Source organism: Punica granatum, chromosome 4, assembly GCF_007655135.1.
Source record: "Punica granatum isolate Tunisia-2019 chromosome 4, ASM765513v2, whole genome shotgun sequence".
Lineage (NCBI taxonomy): Eukaryota > Viridiplantae > Streptophyta > Magnoliopsida > Myrtales > Lythraceae > Punica > Punica granatum.
This window is the reverse complement of record NC_045130.1, coordinates 11720783-11739518: the sequence shown is the minus strand read 5'-3', so window position 1 is coordinate 11739518 and position 18736 is coordinate 11720783. Positions and strand designations below refer to the sequence as shown.

The window sequence follows — 18736 nt, the reverse complement described above, 5'->3', positions numbered from 1 at the left end:
ATGCAATAAAAGGATCTACTCTTAATAAGCTGAAGGAGGGTTTTTAGAACCTCTAATAAGGTGTCCATGTGTAAAGATATTTATTAAAGTTTCTTTCTTTGTTACTATTTTTAACAAAGAGAGAAGTGAAGAGCAAGTCTCCTTCTTATAAGGAATCAACCAAAAAAAAAAAAAACTCATTGTATCAAGGAAGAAAATCTACATCTAAGAGAAATACCTCGACCTGAGCTGGAACAATTTTTCTTACACCAAAATTCCTGAATTCCTAGGTTCACTCTCTATTAATTTGGTCTATCTTAACCTTTCCAATGCATGCTTCGCCGGGAATGTCCCACTTCACCTAGGGAACCTCTCCTATCTGCAGTACCTTGATCTCAATAACTTTCTTCTGTATTTCGGCCGTAGCGCTGGTTACTTAAACGGTGGATAAACTTGAATCGATATCGAGTATTCCTGCTTTGAAACACCTCGACTTGTCCGGCGTCGTTGTTCGGGATGCCCAAGGTTGGTTGCGGTCAATATCCATGCTTACTTCTCGTCGATTCTTGGGATTAGCAGACTGTTTGCTGCCAAACACTGACCCAAGCCTTGCATGTCAACTTCACTTCTCTTGAGTTTCTTGATCTGAGGGATAATACTTTAGGCTCTGTGATTCCAAATTGGTAGCTCAATCTAAGCTCCATCAGTCATGTGGATCTTTCTTCTAGTTTTGATGGAGCCGTCTCCTTTCCCGCTGAGATTATCGATAATAACAAACAGCTTGCCTTCCTTGATCTTGGATTCAATTCCATGGGAGGTGAACTGCCAAAGAATATCAGCAATCTCTGCCACTAGTTTGCATTGAGATTGGCCTTCAACAGCTTCAACGGAGATATATTTCTGCCGTATTAGGTATTCCTTGCTGCTTCCAGCATAAATTGAGATATTTAGATCTCGGCTTGAATAAAATCCCTGGTCATTTGGGGTATGAAATCAGGCATTTTAAGAATCTAGAGCATATCAACCTTATAGTTCGAACTTGCTCGAGGGTCCAATTCCAGAGTCGGGCATAATAGATTCACAGGTCGCATTTTAGAAAGAATCGGGTAATTGTCGAATCTAATCATCTTAAACTTGGACGACAATCTCTTGAAAGGAGTGGCGAGTGAACTTCACTTGGCTAATCTCATGAGCTTGACTGTGTTGGACATTTCATCAAATGAGTTGGCAGTCGAATTAATCGGTCCTCGCCCTCAACAACTTACCTCGAGCCGGTCTCTCATCTCTTCCGAACTTGGGCCTTAACTACTTCGAGGTGGGATTCTTCTTCCACACTCGAGCGAGGGGATCAAATAGTACGGGCCGGGCTTTTACTTTCGGACTCGGACTTCATTGGCGTGGTGTGAGCTCTTGTGCAGACGTGCCCGGGGATCATTACCATGGGACTCTGATACCATCTTAAATTTTACCGGGCTTACATGGGTTTGAACTCAACTTTCAACTCAAAAGTTTGAGCTAATAAGTTGCGAGACTCAATCCTATATAAACCATCATATTTTCTTTTATGTTTCCGATGTGAGATTAACTTTTCTCAATTGACTTTTATATTTCCAATAGACCGCCTGGAACACTTGCTCACTGTTGGAAAAGCTTACGGCAACTAAAAGCATTAAACTTGGGAAACAACCAATTCAACGGCCAGATTCCAGCATCCATGTGCTACCTAGAGCAGCTCTCTTTTCTTGGGCTACACAGCAATAACTTTAATGGGAATCTTCCCGAATGCTTAAGCAGTATGACTTCTCTGGCAGTGCTTGATCTGAGCCGAAATAGAATTCGCTGGTCAGATACCCTCCCGGATTACTCTGATAGATAAGCTCAGTGCGTTGAATCTTGAGTCGAATTTCTTCAGCAGAGAAATTCCAACAGGTATATGCAAAGTGGCACAACGTCCATGTGTTTTAATCATGATCAGCCTGTTACTCACGAACAACATGGTCATGATTCAGAAGGTGAAGATGAGTTTGATATTCTTTGGTTTTATGCGGGCTTTGCACCAGGTTTCGCCATGGGAATTATAGGGGTTTGTAGCTCTTTATCCTGGATCCCCTCATGGAGGCAGTCCTTCATTCTTTGGTCGGACGGAATTCTCACCAAACTGCTAGTGATTCGAAAATAAGCTTAGCTCAAAGATCTCGACTTGATAAGCTTCTGCCCGCTTTTCTCCTGTGAAATCGTCACCAATTTCTGACCATAAGATTTTCGCAATGCTATTGCAGGTGAAAATTGCCTGCTCTTGAGATCAGAAGCAAGCAGTATAGCTATATGTACAAGGTATGTGCAACCATTAATGATTAGAGAGTTTGAATCCTCGCGTGTGATTATAGTGTGTTTCTCAGATGAATTCTATGTAGAGCTTAAAATTTGTTTCTCATTTCTGACCGAGCAATGAAGGCATGCATGACAGTTGCTATACAACAACTAATAGATGTTGTGTAATGTGAACGGAAAATGGGATTCATGTCCTCATTAAGCTTTCGTTGTCCTGTACCCTGAGATATATATCAAACATGGTTTTTCTCTTCTAATTGGGGCTCTAGAACATCAAGATTATCTTAAGTCATCTGAAATGGTTATCATGGTTAATATCAGGTAAACAGAGATAAAATGAAGCTCTGTCATGAGAAGAATCGGGCAATGGCTGTTGCATCCATCGTGGCTTGGAGTTATGGCTGGCGAGTGATGAGCTTTTTCTTCTTTGGGATTTCTGTTGCTGAGTTATTTGCGTTGATGCTGTTGTTGATCTTTTGTCGGGAGTGAGGCTAATGAGCTTCGTAAAAAGCAGACCTACTTATAGTCTGGTCTGGTGCTGCTTTCTGCTTGTTGTCTAATAATATCGACTACTAGTATCAGTTGGCAAAAATTACCCGAGGCATGCCATTTTCTGAGCGCTACGATCACTTCGCACACGAAAAACTTCCTCGAGTCGATACGGAAAAATGTCATGGAAAACAGTCTTTTTGACTTGCGGCAGCCCATCTCTATCAGCCTCACTGGGATATTTAGCCCTGGTTACTCGGAGAAACTCGCGTTTCATAGTGCAAAAGAAAAAGAAACTCAATAAGTTTGTACTTCAGACACACACTATATCATAGCGAATATTTCTCTGTTTTCCCGATTGAAATTGGTGTAGCAGTCTATATATTGAGATTTCATTTCGAAGTGACAAGAATGTTAAGTTGTTTTTTCACTTAGCATCAACAAATTTATTCTTTCTCTTCACGATAAATTCATTCTAAATTCATGAACACCTTACAAGTTCATGAATCCAACGAAGATAGTGTGCAAGCACCCTTTGATGGCATCTTCCTAGGTTAGGGATGCTTCCCCAAGGCTTCACATTATAACCTTGTGGACCATTCACAAATCACAAGGCATATACACATTCGATCTAAAAAATTAAAAACATTACAATGTTTTCTTATATATTCGATTATATAACATAAAAGTAGTTTATCATCCTTGAGTAGAAGTGTTACTAATTTCCATATTAGTTCATTACATTGCAACTACACACAGATATCTACACACACACACACACATATTTTCTAAACTCCTAGCGAAAAGGGCACTCCGGTCTTTGGAATCCATGAGTCCCCTTGTATGAATCTGCTCACAGAGTAAGGATGAGCCTCTTCCGGACTCCTCAGGACATGGAACCCAGCCCACCTCACCCTGCTCTTGGTCAAAGCACCATTGCCCGTGTTCATGTATTCACCGTAGAACAGGGTCGAGAGAGCAAAGTCGCCGCTCCATTCCATCCATCCCTTCGGGTCGATCAGGCCATCCAAATCCGTCTTCATTATCACCGTCCTCGAGTACCTCTTCCAGGGCCGTCCTAGATAACTTTTGAAAGAACCCTTGACTGACATAAACTCGCGTGCAGGGGCTACCCGGCATCCGTGTATTGAGATCCCGGTGTTCGAGTTGGGGTCATCCCGGCCCTGGGCTGCAATCATGTTGGCCTGGTGGCTCATCGGTTTCCGAACAAAGATGTCACAGTTCTGGAGCACCACTGCAGCGTCCCCAAAGATGAAGTCGATCGTGCCATAGATGTGGCAGTCACGGTAGAACTGCCTTAGGGAGTGGGTGAAGAGGGTGTCTTGATAGGCCTTAAAGCTGCAGCGGTAAAACACGGAACGGTCCGAGTTGACCCTCAGGGCGACTGCCTGGTGCTTCGAGGGACCAGCCGTGTTCTCGAATGTCATGTCCCTTGCCCAAAACCCATCCGCAGAGACCCCTGAAAGTGGGTATGAGATTCAAAACCATTGCTCACATTTTTCTTATATTAATTGTGCAAGAAATTCCTATACACGCCCAAATTTTATTTTTTTTTATACCAATTGTGGCTGAGCTAAAAGTGGTGGAACCATCCGGAACATTTCTGCTACCAGTCACAATGGTTCGGTCCATTCCGTCGCCCACAAACATTACATCCTGCATATTCTTTTCAATTTCAACTTTTTCACTGTACACTCCCGCCTTCACGTAGATGACCACTCGACTAGGACGGTTGCTGCCCATTCTGCCCAGTGCAGCCAGCGCTTCATTTATGGTTCCATGAGTCCCGGAACCATCCTTTGCCACCTCGAAGTCGGCCTTCGAGGTCGCTGCATTCCATGAAGCCAGAAGGCCCTCGTATTGGCTAGGCTTTGGCCTTGGTTGACCAAACCCTATGAAAAGCATATTATGAGGACGTCATGATTGTTCTCTACGACAGAAAAGAAGGAGGAGAAGATATATATATACGCCCGCACACAAGTAAACAAATAGTGCATACCACATGCACACGTCACTTTTGTCCCTAATCGACGTCAGTTACTCTTTACTTCCTCTTCTATCTTTTCCTCTCGTTTTCGGTTCTTTAATAAAATTTTCTGGAGTTTTTGAACTTTTTATTTAAAGGAAACTTCAAAATTTTAAAACATAAAGAGATTTATTTATACATTCGTAGGATGAATTGTTATTTTCTCTTTTTTTTTTACTTTTAAAAAGAGAATTCGTCTGATTTTAAATTTTAATTTCTTAGGTGAAATTACTCTTGTAATTCTTAGAGATCGAATATTAAAGGCATGGTGACACAAGGGAAACGGTGGCCTAAAACGACATCGTAAAATGAGGTCCTTCATTTAATCAATAAAATTATTATATAGTTTTTGAGATGCAGTATTACGTATTAAATTTTTATAATAAATTTAATCTATCATTTCTTCTCAACAATACACCCAAATGTTTGCTTTCTTTTTTGCCAGTAATAACTTAGAAATTTAGAAATTTAGAATGAAAAGATTAAAGAAAAGGAAGAAATGGCTTTTTTTATAATGATGCAAATGTAACCGTTGAAGAAGAGTGTTTTTTTTTTCAACGAAAACCATTGGAGAAATCCGGAAATCGGAAAGGATGAATTTGGCTGACTAAATTAATTGAGTAATAATGTTAGAATGATAATCCGAAAATAGAGCAATCAATAAATTAGCTAACTTAAGTTGGTCGGGAAACTACTGAAAGGTAATTAAGTCAACTACTATAGATAGACGTTAGAACGAATTCATACCAACATCAATTAAGTAATTTAACGAGAAATTTTAGGAGATCGTTGAGTCATTAAGGAAATTAATGCAGCATTATGGGAAAGTTTGATTTAAATTTGTAGGATATAAATATAATTTGATGTACTTTACTTGGGCCATGTATAGAGGCCTTAGTGGGCCTAAAATTGAGGTTCCCCAAGTAGAATGGTCTTCCTTAAAGGCTTTGGTAGGCCATGTATACCGTTATTTCTTGTTTTTGAGCTTTTTTTTAGAAAAAGAAATGTAAATTTTTAAAATTGTTCGAAACATATAAATAGTCGATTTATTGTACCAATGGTTGTTTTCTCGATTTTTTTAGTTTCTTTTGGACAATGAATTTTTAAATTTTTCAAAACATATATAGATATAAATATATAGGACATGTCATTATTTTCTCAATTTCTAAATTTTTGAAAAAATATAATAAGTTTTTTATAAGAAACTCCAAATAAAACAAATCACATTATATATTTTTTCGAACCTAAATTTTGGGAGGGACATGATTTTTCCACAGGCAGGTCATTTGAGTCAACGGTTCAGTTAGATCTCGTAGGTTGAAGGAATATTGTAGCCGAATGCGTCTTTTGTATACCAGGCCATGGCCCCAGGCCGGCTGGGCAACTAGTCTCAGTTCAACCCGAGTGGCCAATGCAAACCGAATTTGAAAAATTGCTCTCTAAATAATTAAAGATATATATATTTTTTCGATGGGTACCTAATATCTGGAAATCAATGGGCCCTACTTAAAAAAATATAGTTCGATATCTAGAAACCAATGGGCTCAACTTAAAACTTAAAAAATATAGTTCGAGCCAGTGAGCTCACTAAGAGGGTAAAGCTCTTCTATTATGAATTTGTTTCATTAACAAGACTCGAATCGAAACCTTGTTTAAGGAGAATAAACATCGAATTGTGCGAACCAACCCATGTTGGTAAAGATAATTTTGTTTTTCTCTCCTCCCCTCTCCTCACTGTAAAGCTCCTAACCAGATTAGCATATATTAAGGTCACAGTATGCTTGAACAAGATTATGCTAGTCGTTCTTCAACTTATCCTATCGGATATTCGGAAGTCCGGTGTGAATCGAGGATGCTAGTTTAATAAAACCTGCCGGTACTCTAGCGTTGAATTGGAAAGGGAAAAAAGTGCAAATTAACGGACGTGAGACCTGCATGGATATATTTAATATTACCCTTCCTTATGCCTGTCGCGCCATTCCTTTTCTCATGCGAATAAGCCAAGGCTTCACTTATCAAACTTGTCAAGTTCCGAGACCCCGCGGATGGTATTGACCCTCTGTCGTGGCCCTCGTTCAAGCCATCCAAGCAACTCCAATGGTTCGCGAGCACGCTGCTCAGCCACGTGGTGGCGTCGTCCCAAGCGTGAGTGCTCTCTAGCCCACCATGGAGCAACTGCTCGAGCCGGAACTTGCTCATTTCGTAGAGCCTCTCACAGTCACTAAGGGCCAAGCTGAGGTTGCGAGGGTGATTGGGCATCCTCCGGTGTTGGTGGTCTTGATCCGACCGGTAACGATAGAGCGCTGAGGCCGAGGTTCGGGCAGCCCATGCCTTGGCTTGGGAGACAAGTGCTTTGGCCTTGAGGATGGCATCGGAGCTTGCTTGAGAGTAGGAGGAGGCGGTGGCGGCGGCCGTGGTAAGGAGGAGCAGTGAAATGACAAAGGTGGCGGTGGTACATGACATGATCTTTGCCCTGTCTAAGGATAATAATAAAGATTATATATATATATATATATGTTGCAAAATCATACATATATAAAATTATGTATATGCATGTAATATATGCATGGCTAGGGATTGTGTGGCAATTGTTATAGCTAAGGGTAGCGGATGGAGCATACAGATGGCCACGTTTGTGTCCAAATGTCACCGAACAAGGTTTTTTTACTCACGCCTAATATTTTCTTTCTTCATTTATTTCCAGACTAGATAGATAGAAGCAACTAAGTTTCAACATTAATGATAATGATGATATTAATGGTGAGATCATTTCATCCCCTTAATTTTTAAGCACACGTGCGAGGTCCTGGTTTGAAACATCGAAATCAAAAGGTTCTGAATTCAATCATCACCAGTGATACTTATGGGTATGATTCTCTTATGATCCGAAAAAGGAAAATGAAGTACAGGTCCGAGAGATTCTGGATTCGGTTCCCATAATATGTCAAATTTTCCTATCGCAACCCACAAGAGTCCTTTGTACTGAAAAAAAAAAAAAGGAAGTACACGAGCGAAACAGAAACTCTTTCACGGTTTGAAAATCTTTGGTGAAATCTGGCACGCGTGAAGAAAATCTTCACCGCACGGGCTCGCAATTCTCCTCGCTGAGGCCCAAATCAGGAGACAGAAGAAGCCCACTGGGCCTGGTTGGTGGCCCACACCGCAAGGTCGCGCTCAGCCCAATGTAATCATAAGCGTCCAAAATTACTCTATCCCTTTAAGGAATCGTTCGTTGTGTACTGTATATGCTGTTAGATTTTCTGTGATACGGGGTTCCCCATTTGAAATCCTGTCTGAGTATGAAACTATTTCCGACCAAGCACCAGACGAGACGAATGAGGCATTCGTTAGCAGGACGCATGCACCGTTGAATCACTTTAATCGAATGGACATTGATATAGTTGGTCACTGAACAGGGAGCATGATGGCACAAATAGGAGCTATCACGATTAAGTGTTGAAACTCGAAAAGCCAAAATTCCCATATCTGGAGTTTATATTGAACGACTTGATCTCACATGTGCATTTCAATAGCATAATATGATATATCATAACTCCAATGGGCTGCCTCCTTTACCGTATCTTCTCTTTCACCATGATGTAATTCCATGTTAAAGCGATAAAAAATCTTTCGTACCATATGCATCTCAAGTGATGAGGATCGTTTCATGGAATCGATGCTGCGCACCATTATCTGAGTATATTTGACAGGGTTGCAGAGAATCATTCAGTAAGACAGGCCTCTCACAGTATATATGTAATTGAATCATTTGACTATTGGCATTTTTAAGTTCGGTAGAGAGGTTGAAGCATAATAAATAATGACCACATCAAATCTCGAATTCATCGAGATCACTGACCTGTAGCCGATCTATAACTGAAGCACTAAACCGCTTCTTGTGGATAAGAAGTTTAAAATCTGAGCCCATGTTGCATATCCATTGACAGATCAACTTCTCCAAATAGCTTCAGTTTCTGTAGTGATCAAAGCAATGACAGGCTTAATAAGGCCGGAAGACTCGGAAAGAAAAAAATATGCAAGGAGTTCGACAATCCAGCTTATTTGATTTTGATCTTTTGTTGATCTTGCTGCAAACGTCGAGTTAAGCTTCTCTAGATGACGGACGCATGAGTTTTGGCTAGATATATGAACGCTCTAATATAGTGGTCAGCAAAAACATCAATCTAACAAGAGAGGCTGAGAGGAAGCATTACCGTAATATACTGTGGAGGATCATCACAGCTTGTCGAACCGAGGACGACTTCTCGCCTTAACTTCGCTGTCAGCTTATGACAAACTCTGAGCTGAAAGCAGGAAATTCAAATTTCAACCGTTAGACGTCGCAAGATAATGATAATCATGCAGTCAAAAACGCATAAACGAGGAGAAGGTTAGGAAATACTAACCTCAGATCGAGTTGCTCCACCTATGATGAATACAAAAATACGCTGCCCCATCTTCCTAAAGTCGTTTTTCAAGACCGATTCACTGCAGAGCCAGCAAAAAAAAAATTTTAAACACTAGATACATAAGAATTCGGGCAAAGTCACTGCCTTGTTTCTTGCGATTAAAAGCATGCTCCGCTTTCCCGGAAAAAGTTCCGAAAAAAGAGGATATAAGGAAAGGAACATGTTGGATTGCACTTTTGTGGCACGTTGGATCAAAAGACGTCTTGTGAAGCAAGATGTAACAATTTCTTTTTTCCTCATTTATCTCTATCTAGTTTTGATCTTGAGAAGAGAAACATGAAAAATGGGGGGAAAAAAAAATAGGGAACATGTGACCACAATCATATATGCCTTTGGAAACTCTTCACATGAACGCCTTGGGACACCATGGGACAAGTCGAAATAGAAATTGACATTCACAAAATCCTCAGCATTCCAACATCTAATTCCAATCAATGTCAATTTTGCAAGGAGCAGAAAACCCAGCATGCATACATTCAAATGTGATCTTGTGGAGTACCTAGAACTTCCATCATCGGAATGGTGAGATCGGGCCCACGTAGCAGTCCTCCTTGATCTCCTTGACTGAGCTGGAACCTTCCTCTCTGGTACTGGAAGTGGAGCTTGGCTTGACCGTACTGATTTGCTCTCACTCTCTCCACCCCGACCAAAACTCGAAGTCTGATCAGACATACAAGAATACTCACCCTTTGGCAACTCGCCTTTGTTTAGATTTTCTATCAGTTCCTGAAGATATGCTTACAATTAGAAACAGGAGCTTGACCGTGGGATTATATACTAGCAAATGAAACTTTGAAAAATGAGAAGAAAAAAAAAATTCCATTTATCGAATTATAGTGTCTCTGGTTTCTTCTTCATGCTCAAGAATATGGTGCATGTTTTATGTGGGAAAACTGTAACATTAGATACTGTAAACCTATGCTCCTGTTGTCAATGTGACCAAGCAGATATGAAACTTAATCTGGAGGAGTCAAAGAAGGAAATTTGAGTACTTCTTAATAGAAAAATCTTGCCTCTATCATGGGGTAAAACCGTGATAGTGCCCATGCTTCCTCCTCCTCCTCAGTTCGATCTTTCCTTGCTGCTCCTTTGGTCTGACCTTGTTCGATGAAAATAAAGTTGTGAAAACTGGACTCTGCATTTGTTTCTCTAAACAATTTCTCAGAAGCAGATATAATTTTACCTTCTGACCATCAAACTTGAGGGAGAAACTACCCGACTGATTCTTCTTATTTTGGGATGATCCAGCAAGCAATTGCATGTTATGAACAACCTTCATATCGTCAGGTGATAGTCTCGCCAACTGCAACGATAAAGTAAAGACTTGTGATAATCACTAGAAGGAGCATTTCATCACTGCTGCATATCATTATCTGCAAATGCTAGTGCAAATTAACCATCGCGCACGATTAGCATTTAATGTTACTCTCTGTCCTGCTTCTACATTTTCACATATAACTAAGAAACGTTCCGCACCTTAACTGTCAAATACACTAAAAAGATCATCTTCATATTTATTTCCTTATTGTACATCTGCATCTCATTCTGACTTCTCAGTCCCTCTTCTGAGTTAGTCTTCAGCACAAATTAGCCGTAGCACTCTATCCATTTGCCACTATCAATTAGAGGTAGGCCACCCAAAATTATATTATCACAGCAATAACATCCTCCACCAATATGGCATGGAACATCCAATAAAGGTAGAGTGATATTTTAGTTACCTGCATTAGCTTCGAAGCTTTGTCCCCTTCAAACTTCTCGGGATAGACCGATGCATAAATCATCAAAAGACGTAACTTATTCTCAGGAGATGCATCCTGCGAGTACAGAGGAGCTTTTAAGAACAACTAGCAACTAGTCAGTTGCCATAAAAAGAAAATAGGATCATCTCACTTCGAGTAATTAAAGCATTACCGTCTTTGTCCTCAGAAAGCTGATGACATCTTTAGCTCCTGCATCCCCAAAAACAAGATCCTGTTCTAGCTGCCCTAGATCCCGAAGGCCTGTTTCCCTGATAAGTGTGTTAATTTTTCCAGCTATCTGTTCGATAAAAGTCGGAAATAATCAGCATGACAGAGTTGTTCTTCAAGCTCATGGAACAATTACGCGAGGAAGCTACATAATACACTTTCTACATTCTGGAGAAAACTTACGTGAGGAAGCTCATGGGCCATTTTTTTTTTTATATCTTTATATGGGTATCATATATTTTTAGCGTAAAATTATGACTTCCTACACGTAAACTAATGTCGTACTTTATCATCAACAATAAATAAAACAATTGGATATTAAGACGATCAGTTTTCTTTCAGAAGATCAGATAAGCTTTCACATTCAACTACTAAAGGCAAAAAAGGAAAACAAACCTCCACATGGCTAGAAAGCTTGTCAACTTGGTCCCCGTACTGACCAAGAGACTGAACAATTTTCTGCAAATCACGCGTAGATAATTCACTTCCATCTCTGCAAGAGAATAACTATGGCATAAGAATGGCACGCTCCATACAAGCCGGAAATCCCTACAACTCCTGCATGCTTATGTATTATCTCTCATTATCTTTTTTTTTTTTCCTTTTCCTGGGATCCTCTCAAAGGTTCAACTGCATTAATAATGTCACCAAGAAGGTGAGAAGCACGCTGTGTACAGAAGGATATACAAAAGATTTGCAAAAATGAAACACAAAAGTCATGAGATGACATAAGTGTCGATTTGATCTAAAAGAACATAAACAACCCAAAACCAAGGACCATTTGTCCAAAAAAATAAAAACTTTAAATTATCCATCTAACAAAATTTTGAAGCCGAGTTTCTCTGTGTCGTAAAAAGCACAGTTTTTTCTTTCCCTTCATAGCAGATAATGATATACTCTTCATAATATTGACACAAAAAAAAAGAAAAAGAAAAAAAGAATCGAGTCACATGAATTCTAAACAATGGTTCAAGACGGACCAGCAGCAATTATGTTCCACTTTGACTAGCTACTCTGTTTTGATATATAAAGTTTTACCAGATCCTATAATGTCTCCCTTATCCATGTCAATGAACGCCATGCACTAAGTCACAATCAAGAAATAAAGTTCAACTTATGCAGTCTGGGCACCTAAACTCAAGCCAAGAAACAGCAAAGAATTTTTTTTAAAAAAAAAAAGAGGGTAAAGCTAGTCCTAAAATCCACATTCATGATTCAACGCATCTTTGTGAAGTCGAGAGGCAGTTGAGCACATGAGATAAATGAAACTAGTAGTGCTCAGAGCTTAAAAATACAGCACGACAATCTCAGAAGACGAGGGTAATTATATGTTCAAATGGAATTTATAGCAGCCTCAACATGCATGAGTAACTGAGTTTGACCTCTTGAGGCTACAAATACCTCTCCATCAAGAGACATTTCAATGATCCCCTTAAATTCTTAAATGGCTATTAAGAAACATAATTATGTCGAGATAAGAAAAAATCTAGACTAGAGGTTTTGCTTAATGACATTGACACCAATTCTCTATAGTGTCAGATCGGTGTACAAGAACAGGGAAATTAAAATTTGATGCTTAACGAGACCAGCAAAGCCAGCCGAATTATTAGTTAGTTGCGTCTCTAATTCTAGAGGCCGGAAAAGGAGAGGAATATAGTATGTACCTTGAAGACCTCTGAACCTGCGCAGCTTTGTTCTTATTCACAAAGTTGGTCATTTTGTCATGCAATCTTTCACTTGCCTGATATGACAGAGTATGTGATTAAGCACTTCGTAGGGGGATAAACCAAATGGTTAGAGTAACAAAAAGAAGAAACAGAAAAACTCAATCTAGCTGAAGAAACAGAAAAACTCAATCTAACTGATTGTATGTGAAGCATACGTCGGCTATATGAGCATGGCGAAGTTCTAACCAAACTGGATCATGGCTCTCCAGAAGCACTTCCTTCTTCTCTGGATCGCCACCAGTTTTGCTAGGAGCCTAGGCACAATATAAGTCACTCTGAACTGGTTACTTCAAAAGAAAGAAGAAAATATCAATAAAATTTTTCTGGGGCAGAGAAGCTGTACCTCATACACATATTTATTGCCATCCATGTTCAGCAAGTCATGGCACATCGCATCGTAGGTCCACTCATGTATAACTGGAGCGATCTGAATTGGCCAGTTCATGCAATTCGTTAAAAAGGAGCGAAGTATATGCAGATCATTACAAAGCAGTGGAACAGAAACTGACAAGATCGATGGATCTATCCACAATTAGCAGGTCGCACGTCTCCTTCTGTGGAAAGTTGGGTATGGACTTGTATTTCACAAGAATGTCAGAAATTGCAGCAGCAAGTTTTGAAGGAACAAATGCACGGAAATTAGATGAATCTTCTCCCTTCGAAGAACGATACCACACATTTGGAAGCTCCTGAAAGGATGTGTAAAAGAACTTTGTTGGCAAATCAACCCAATGAAAATCCCATAATGCAGATTTAAGTTCGTATAGCTCTTACTTTTCACTGTTCTATGTCAGACCAGTATGACAAATATGAAACTGAATCAACTCTACATTTCTCTATATCTCCCTAACTTGTTGAGAAGTATGAGAGAAAAACAGTTGTATTTATTGAAGATTGATGAAATCTTACTAAGCATCTACACATACACAATGAAAAGGTATATTGTTTATCTGGTAATTAAACTAATAGTAAAAATTACTTGAATGCAGATGTGAAAATCTATATCGGGTCCACTTTTCAAGAACTTATCATTATCAATGATGGAAAGGATATCCCAATGCATTCTGTTGAATCTAATATGGAGTCTAGTACGATAAGTAATGTTGACGAGAGAAGACTATTATGAAGGCAATGAGCGTTGCATAAAGTGAGACTCTCCGAAACAACATGAATTGCTATAAGCAGAAAACATTCTATTAACAAGAGAAAAACCTAAATCTCCTCGGCCATTTTTTCCAGCAACATGGTAAAAAAGGCCTATATCTAGCGGAATTCTAGGACTCGCTTGCAAGAGCACCATGAAATTATATTTGAATTTTGAAACACATACGTTGAGTGAAGCAAAAACTGTAGCAATTCGAGTCGCCATGGTGTTCAAACAAGCATCAAATTTCCGTGAGTTTGCAACATTTTCACCGAAGAGCTCCTCTAATGCTCTTTCCTGATCAGTGACAAAACCCTGCATTACATAGCATAAATAAAAGGTTGTCATGATGCTGGAACAAAGCAGCCTCTCAGATGCAAACAACACTCGGAAAGGAAAAACTAAATATATGGGCAAGTAAGAGAAACCAGTCCATGTGGATCCACCACTCTACAGCAGAAAAATTCAAGCATGGAGGCAGAGATGAAGAGTTTGCAAAATAATACTAGGAAAAATTTAACAATCTCACCATCCGTGAGATGGTATGAGAGATAGATAGACACAGAGACAGATAGAAACTGAGGGAGATTGAGTTAGAAAGAGAATGCGTGAGTGAGAGAGTATTCTTGCTGTGTCCGGATTGTTTTAACCATTATAAGCAAGAAACTATCAAATTTGCAAAGATGGATGACAATGTCCTAAGAAGTGGCTTCTTCCTGCAATCTAAAGAAGTGTAGCATCTCTACTAGTCTTCAACCAATAGGGCTGCTTACATAAATTAGCCCATATTTAACCAAAATAGCCCTTCGATGTTCTACTCCCAAGAATGCAGTTAGATTTTCTAGACAGTTGGGAGGATCAGATACCTGACTATCAATAGGAAAATACTCCAAATTCATCTGCAAATTGAATTAGAAACACAAAATCAATTTGAGAGCTTAAGTAGATAATTACATCACAATGAAGGCAGAAAATAAATCTTACCTCTCTCAATGCACCTATTCGGGGCAGCACACTGGTGTCGCACTTGATGTGATTAATCAATTCCTTCGGAACGGAAGAACAAAAAAATACAAATGCTCTACAAAAGAAGAAAGAAGAAGGGATATATAATCAGAACAAAGCAAGGAAGAATTCAGGATAAAAAAGGTAACAAATTTTTGCTTACTTCTTGTACAGAGGCACCCTCCCGGACATGTCAGACAAGAACATGATAACACTGCAATGCTAGCAAAAGAAAGGATTAATATAGATTCTTAGCTCAGATCCATGAAGTTGAAGTTGAAGAAAGACAAAAACAAAAAGAGAAAGCAGAAGAAGATGTACTTTCTACATATTATGAGCTCAAAATCGGTAGATGCTTTATACTATATGGAGTCTCTCCCTATCAATCACCTATAAGTAAAACATGTATTTGCAATTTTCATGTTGACTCTACCAAGAAATGTCATGATAAAAAAAACTGTGTCATGCGTCTGATACGAGACAAAATGGATATCAAAAAGTCAAATGATTTATTCATGAACTGTACATTATGGCTGGTTTGGTTTCAAAATAGGATTTTAAAATCCTATTTTAACTTAATTCTATCCACAACAAAATAAAATAATTTATACAAAGTCAAAGAATGAGCTCCATTTAGACCACTCTTTTTCTACAACAAAACAAAATAACTCATACAAAGTCAAAGGGTGGGCCCCATTTATATCACTCTTTTTCAAAATTAAAATCTGATTTTAAAATCCTACTTTGAAATCAAACGAAGCATTAAAATCTTCAAGACTGCAAGAGAAGAGGACATGTACATTCCTTGGACCGAAAATGACGGACTAAATCCTTAACACTGAAGATTTTAGTATGATGTCTAGATGATGAGAACATAGTGATAAGAGTGAGTCACAGATGCTGGGAACAAATTTGTGGCAGAATAGCAGAATTTATTAGCTGCATATGGAAACGAAAAGTACTTCTCTTTTGATGGTTGAACAAAATAGATTGCATCCATAGACGGAAGGGGCTGCCTTCGGCGGAAAAGATCTTCGACCACTGCAAGAACACAAGAATATCTAAATTCTTAGTCTAATTATGGCTTGATATGACAACCAGTTTGTAGTCAATAGGATTTAGAACCAAAAACGGAATGATCGATCATAGTTATAAATAATGTTGAATTATAAGCAACTTTAAAATGTTTACCTGAGCATCAACCGCACAAATGATATAAGAGTTCTTCTTAGAAGTTGCAAAAACAAAAGGCACATAAACAATTTCACACTCACAGGAAACGCCTTGGTCTGTGATATCTGCCATCTTACATGAGGACGACATCACCTTTACCGTAACCTTGTCCATAATGAGCACCTGTAAGAAGCAAGTTACATATGACCCTCCTATTTTTATGTCGTTCTAGATAAGTGACACTACTTCAAATTGCACCAAATTCCAGCTCAACGTGCTGATAAGTGATGACGGTATGGCATGATGTTATTATCACCTTCCCTATTTAATTTTAAGAACTCCCCACCATCAAATTCGTTTTACAACTCCAAATCAACAAGCTTACAATGCTTTGTCAATCATAGGACATTCTCAAAATGAAAGTTCAACTATAAATCTTAATGTACCATGCCCAGCATACTGAACTTGTACCAGTATGAAGTAGGGATCACATGCATTCTATTTGTAATCTGAAATGGAGCTGCAGAATTACATGATTTACACTTACATATGATCCTGAAGTTCTGGTTCAATCATCAATGCTGCTTATATTAAATGCTCCTTTAAAGAGAATTAGAAATAGAAGAAGAATCTATTTCCAGCGGCACCTAGATTCATCTCTTATGATCCTTTCGACATTTACACACGGCGAGATGGTGGTTCTATAATTGGAAATTTACGCAGGCACATACCTTCCATGTTTTTGAGTCCCCTGATTTTGCTGCCCCGAGCATGTCATTCAGTAAACCTATAATTCGAAAACCAAGATCATAAATTCACGCGTAACTCCTTTTCCAAATCAAATCATGCTAATGACCTCTCAATTTCAAGGTCAACAGAAACGAGGACAGCGCAGGTATTTCAAGATTAAAAGATTCAAAGTCTCATCCGGACCAAACTCTCCATTCTCGTCCTCTCTACCTAAAACTGATAAGCTTAGGGAGCTGCACTTAGTTCTCTGCATGAACATTCAATACTCAGCCAAGCCAACCAAGCTGAGCCTGACGCTTGGTTCCAGCTACTATCGTTATATTTGTTCATCAAAGCCATCGGAGGAGCTTGAAACGTTAAGACTTAAAAGCTGAGGAGGCTCATAGGATCAGCTCGTCTGAAACACAGCCATAACATGGCACTTGCCGTTGCTCATTGGAAACAGCACGTAGGAATTGAAATTGATTGATTGCAGGGGAAGAAGAGAAAGATAGAGGGAGCTCACGGTCGCGGGTGATTTGACCGAAGCTTTTGTACTCTGCGCCATGAGAAGAACATTCCGAATCGGAGAACGACATTGTCACCGCCGTGTCCAGGCCTCTGAGGGACGCGCATTCAATGAACTCCGATCAAACGAACAGCGAGAAAGAGAGAGGGAGAGAGAGGAGAATGGAGGAGGAGATGGGGAGGGAGAGAGGGAGCAATGAGGTGGTCGTTATGTTTATGGAGAGGACGTGAATTTCGCTCGCCCCTTTATAGTATTTTTGACGGACAAAAAAATAAAAAATGAAAAATAAAAAATAAAAAAACTTTTCCAAGGAAAAAGACCAGAAGAATAACGAGAAAAAACCCAAAATAAAATGAAAACACGGATTATTCATCAACCCCTAAGCTAAACTGCACGCAGAATCAAATTTGAATCTTATTTATGCAAAGCATTTTCGATGAGATCGTGAGAAGTTCTCAATTAACAGGTTGAGACTATTCTTATTCAAATGTCAATTTAATCCTGGTCATGAAAGTCTTCAAGCATGTGAAGTATAATTAAACGAGCTCGAGCGTTTGGCTTTGCTGGTAAAGTCCATTTATCTTAAGCGCAATTTGCTAGTTGCATTATATACTGCACGATTAATCTTTTCACATTTTATTCAAAATTTATTTATATAGCTATAACTATAAATCATACTTATTTAAATATTATTTAAAATAGCATATCAAATTACATTTACTTTTACATGCAACGCATATGATTATTTAATTAAATATATAAAGTTTACATATGAAAGTGGAGGAGTCATATAAACCAAAATGGGAAACCCCGAGCTCCATATTGCATGACCTAGAACTATTTCGGATAGATTAGATTAATGATACTGCATCTAAGTTTTGTTAGATCAATAATAATAAGTAGTCGTGGAGCCCGTGCATTGCACGGAAAAAAATGCAATATAATTAAAATTTCTTTTTGATAATTGAAAATCGTAAATTTATAATAAATAAACTATATTATTAAATATAATGTTACTTTTTTAATTTGAAAAACAAGGTAGGAAGAAACTATGTTGAAATACAAATTAAAAGATAAATAAAAAAAATTAAGAAAAGTAAAAAAAATATTAAAAATTTAAAGTTAAAAGCCAAAAACATACCAA

At 38.7% G+C, this 18736-nt stretch overlaps 2 protein-coding genes and 1 long non-coding RNA gene across 6 annotated transcripts; 1 reads left to right on the top strand and 2 right to left on the bottom strand.

Annotated features, from left to right (window-relative positions):
• The first annotated feature begins 78 nt into the window (after positions 1 to 78).
• LOC116202975 lies at positions 79 to 3163 on the top strand. 4 transcript variants are annotated; one of them, XR_004156187.1, is made up of 3 exons: positions 79 to 1461; positions 1597 to 2313; positions 2632 to 3163. It is a non-coding gene; the product is annotated as an uncharacterized LOC116202975 (long non-coding RNA). The 4 variants fall into 4 exon arrangements; XR_004156185.1 differs by having other exon boundaries at positions 79 to 1501; XR_004156186.1 differs by having other exon boundaries at positions 82 to 1908; positions 2040 to 2313.
• A 338-nt stretch (positions 3164 to 3501) lies between these two features.
• LOC116202814 (probable pectinesterase/pectinesterase inhibitor 36) lies at positions 3502 to 7349 on the bottom strand. Its single transcript, XM_031534433.1, has 3 exons — positions 6802 to 7349; positions 4380 to 4712; positions 3502 to 4279 (listed from the first exon to the last, which is right to left on the bottom strand). Exons 1-3 carry the CDS (start codon positions 7307 to 7309, stop codon positions 3588 to 3590), a joined length of 1533 nt encoding a protein of 510 aa, XP_031390293.1. The 5' UTR covers positions 7310 to 7349; the 3' UTR covers positions 3502 to 3587.
• Positions 7350 to 8597: 1248 nt separating this feature from the next.
• On the bottom strand, positions 8598 to 17874 carry LOC116203275 (protein transport Sec1a). The gene is given in 21 exon segments (XM_031534949.1): positions 8598 to 8820; positions 9061 to 9150; positions 9253 to 9334; positions 9815 to 10041; positions 10329 to 10409; positions 10499 to 10618; positions 11037 to 11132; positions 11230 to 11355; positions 11682 to 11778; positions 12950 to 13026; positions 13168 to 13266; positions 13356 to 13439; positions 13522 to 13701; positions 14343 to 14471; positions 15023 to 15068; positions 15070 to 15237; positions 15325 to 15375; positions 16124 to 16202; positions 16436 to 16517; positions 17066 to 17121; positions 17590 to 17874. Coding segments are annotated over 21 exon segments (2106 nt in total). The 5' UTR covers positions 17663 to 17874; the 3' UTR covers positions 8598 to 8757.
• Positions 17875 to 18736: the final 862 nt, after the last annotated feature.